We start from the raw sequence: 4088 nt of genomic DNA, 5'->3' as shown, positions 1-4088 counted from the left end.
AACGTTCAGACCAGTACATAACTTTCAAGCTAATGTCGGCAAATCCCTTATGTACTGTAAACTTGACAATGGCCCAAATGCAAAAAAAACTACAAATTGCCCCATTGCTAGATTTCACAAGAGATAGTTGCATCTATCATTGAATTATCATTTATCAAACAAAAATTAGTGGCTGAGATTAATGCGAAAGAGAATGTTTTACCTAACATGACTTCACTAAAGAATTGGCCAAAAGCAAAGTTAGTCAACCTTGGAAAGTGATGAATTTTCGAAGCTGCCGACCTCCAATTGCCAACGGCATTCACTTTGTAATGAAACCATTTTCCAATAAATATTCTTGGCCAAGAGCGGACAATTTGACTAATATTTTTTGATACTGAAAGGGAATTCTTTGAAGAGCCTAAATCCAGAATCTGGGCCAGTGTTGATTTAAGTACAAGGCCCTACTTGAAGTACTTCTGACCGATAAAGTGGTATTCTTGATTTGAACTTGAGCTTATGAGCTTGAAGTTCAAGTGCAGACTTGGAAAAGCAGTATTCTTGATTCAAAGTGCAGCCTGAAAATCCAAACTTGGACGAGCCGTGTTCCTAGTTACCCTGAATTCTACTGCCAAGTGCAATCTTCCAAGATTAACCAGACCAGTCTTGGGAATCGGGAATGACGTTAAAAGAAGCTCAAACGTGGATGAAAATTGGGTTTAACGGGTTGAACATGAATTCGAACTCATTGGGAACTCTAACATGATTCAAGTTGACATACAAGAAGGCATCTAGGCTCAAAACGATTTCTTTGACTGTTTTTTGAGTTTAAGCTTGTCCTCGAATCTGGGCACTTGGTATGAAAATGAGAAATTTGTCCCTGCTTTAGTCAAAATGCATTCACTAAGTTTAACTCAGCCAAGCACAACTTGAATATCTTTGAAAATATGGCTTCAATAATAATTATCATCAAGTCCACCTTGGCGCTTGAGAATGAACTTAAAGTCCTCCTTCAAGTGCGAATTGGCAATACGGGCCTTGGTGTATCTAGAGCAATTTTCAAAGAGGCAATGCATGCTTTTGTTTGTAACACTTTATCCCGTCCACCCTGTACACCAACAAAATGAAAAATCCGAAAAGTTCTTGTTTCACTTCTGGCAATTACCACAGCGTTCGTCGGGTAACATGTGAGTATCCTGAGTGAGTATCCGGTAAGGTTCAGCAGGTCGATTTTTGGGCGGCATTGATTTCGTGCTAGACACTGGGGCCCAAAAAGCATTGGCGGGGATTGAGTCACTTCATGAACTGGAGCCAGATGATCTTTGCAATCATTTCAAATCAAACTCCCTTTTCTGTTTGAGAAAGTCAGCGGAAAAGAGAACTGCAGTTGTGTTGTACATCATGGGTTTGATCATGGACAAAGGTGCACTGGACATATTTGACACCGCCAAATGTACCCCAATAGTAAAACGGAAAATTTAGAAACTATGGAACTGAACCTCCCAACCAGAAATTGAAGAAAAAAATCTTAGTCACGCTATCAAAGCCATCCAGATTCCCTCGCCATAGACATTGAAAATAATAGAGATGAACACGACAAGTGTTACGCTGTAGCTCAAGGATGTTCTATATAGAAAAATTTTCGTCCCCTCTTTTCTATGGTTCAAAGATCTTTGCAATCATTTCAAATCAAACTTGTCAAAGTTGTCAAAGTTGAGGTTAAGCTAAACGGGTGAAACAACATGCACTTCATACGACCATAAGATCTTGTTGAATAGATGAACTCAGCCTAATTTGAGCCTAAATCTATGCTTAGGGAGCTCAGGAGACATGTTCAAAGTTATGTAGTAAACACTATGTAAAATTTGAATCTTCGGCCTACTCTTGGTCAGCTACATAAGATTTTGACAACATAACTTTGAAACGATCGACTTTATATATAAATGATATAAAATTGACCTAACGTTAATTGAAAAGATCTACGTTTCTTGTTTTATTACTTTAATTCGAAAAGTGGCTCAGAGTGGCTATGACCAAGAGCAGGCCGATTTGCCGGGAAGCTCATTCGCAGTCCATATTTCTAGAAGTCCGTGGCTTAAGTCACCGTTTTAGTCCAGTTTCTTAATGAGATCAAAGCATACCGATGTATTCGACGACAATTTGAAAGACCTCCAGTTAAATTCAGACCTCCATGGTTTGATCTAGGGGGGCTAGTCAGAGAAAAGTCACTCCAACCAAGCCACTTGAGACTTTGCTTTGAACACATTTTGGTAGTTGGGCAGCAGGATGTCGGGTTGATCGACTTTTCTTGCGTTACGCAGTTTCAATCAAAGCAGACAAACGAGCCATCAACTCACTGGCTCCTGCAATTCGGAACTTGATTTTGAGAATCACGTAACCAAAGGTGTTCAAAGCTGATCCCCGTGGTACACACCAGGCAGCCACAGGGAGGCAAAAAATCTCAGAAATCTCCCTGAGTGTCGCTTCTCTGACTAGCCCTCTAGTTTGATCGAAGCAAGAACCATAACCAGTTTTTGAACAAAGATGCCCTATTTGTATACCATATCATCCGTATCACTAAAACAGTGTCTTGATGCCAAATATTACAAGTAAGACACTCAATGAGTAACCTTGTCGATACAGTTGTGTGCCAAGCATTTTGTTACTGAAAAAGTGAATCAATTGGGATTTAAAAAAGTTTTCTCACTTTTCGGTTTATAAAGTGTTTTTGCATTTTCATAGCTTTTTTCGCAATATTCCCAACTCGAGAAAAAAAGTCGAGGTCCTCTCGTAAGTTTCTGTTGTGACAAAGCCTAATGGAGTCTTACTAAATAGGTAATAGCCCATAAATTTGTAACTGCTATGAATCTCAATTATATTTTTCAATCAATAAAAAAACCACAGAACATTTGTTTTCTCAACATTTCGCAATTCCAGGTGGAATTTTTAACAAGCCAAAACTGATTCGTCCTGTCTTCATGCTTAACGATGTTTCCGTCCACGTTTCATCATTTGGATCAAATGCGTAAACTCTTGTATTCATTACTTTCTGATTCGTTTCTCCACCAAAAGGATACAAAACCCCTCGGTATTTCGACATTCTTGCCCAGGTGTAAGTTTCCAACATATCCGGACAAGAGCGCCATGTTTTTGTTGACCATGTGAAGATCTGAAAGTTAGCTTGGCCAACCAGAATACTCAGCTCGTTGTTTTTGTCTATAAAAGTCTCACAAACCGTGAACGATTGCTCAATGTTCATTGGCTCTTGTTTGACCCATACCTGATCCGCCCAATTGAGGATAAAAGCCTCTTTTGTCGGCCCCAAGCCATCTCTAGACCCTCCAGCGATAAAGACGTGTTCCTCATCCACACCTAAGGCACAATGTCTCATGATTTGGAAGGGAAGTGGAGGTCCAGGGAGAACAGAACCATTAACATGGACTATGGTTGTGTTAGGGGTGTCACTTCCACCTGTTATTAGGACCCAAAAATGGCTGATTTGGGCAACGACAGCATCGGCCAGATTTGTTGGAAAGAGGTCGGATGTTTGCCATGTCCGGGATTTGAGGTCAAACAGATGCAAGTCTCTCTTGTCGATTTGACTCCTGTATCCTCCAACCAAATGAACTTGACCACCCAAAATAAAGAAGGCAGCACCAAACGCAGACTCAGGAAGTGGCGCCGAGGTCGAACATTGCTTCATAGTTTTTAGATTCAAAACCTCTACCCCAGCAGTTGAACCTTCATCCTTGAGAACTCCTCCCAACAACATAATGTGGGACCACTCTGTTGAAAGAAGTGTGATGTGTTGAATGGACTCGAAGATTTTTGATTTTAAGTAGCAGCTGTCTGATTATGCCAGCACAAATTTTGGCTTTAATCAGTAAAACTGTGACAGTTCATTTTAGTGCAATGATACGTGAACCATTTCTTTCATGAATAGATGATTTGGAACTGGATTTGATCCTTCAAGAATAAACAACTAGCCCTCAAGGTTTGAACTAGTGCCCTGTATCAGAAGAGTACGACAGTGAGTTCAGCGCACCGTTGCGGTGAAATTTTGAACCTTCAATTCCGTTCCAAAACAATGAGTTTAAATGCGTCCCAGA

At 40.3% G+C, this 4088-nt stretch overlaps 1 protein-coding gene across 1 annotated transcript; it reads right to left on the bottom strand.

Annotated features, from left to right (window-relative positions):
- Positions 1–2842: 2842 nt before the first annotated feature.
- LOC131891681 (uncharacterized) lies at positions 2843–3784 on the bottom strand. The gene is made up of 2 exons (XM_059241309.1): positions 3260–3784; positions 2843–3195 (listed from the first exon to the last, which is right to left on the bottom strand). Exons 1-2 carry the CDS (start codon positions 3749–3751, stop codon positions 3178–3180), a joined length of 510 nt encoding a protein of 169 aa, XP_059097292.1. The 5' UTR covers positions 3752–3784; the 3' UTR covers positions 2843–3177.
- Positions 3785–4088: the final 304 nt, after the last annotated feature.

The sequence above is a fragment of the Tigriopus californicus genome, chromosome 12 (assembly GCF_007210705.1).
Source record: "Tigriopus californicus strain San Diego chromosome 12, Tcal_SD_v2.1, whole genome shotgun sequence".
Taxonomy (NCBI): domain Eukaryota; kingdom Metazoa; phylum Arthropoda; class Copepoda; order Harpacticoida; family Harpacticidae; genus Tigriopus; species Tigriopus californicus.
Note: the sequence above shows the minus strand (reverse complement) of the source record. Positions and strands in the feature narration are given on the sequence as shown.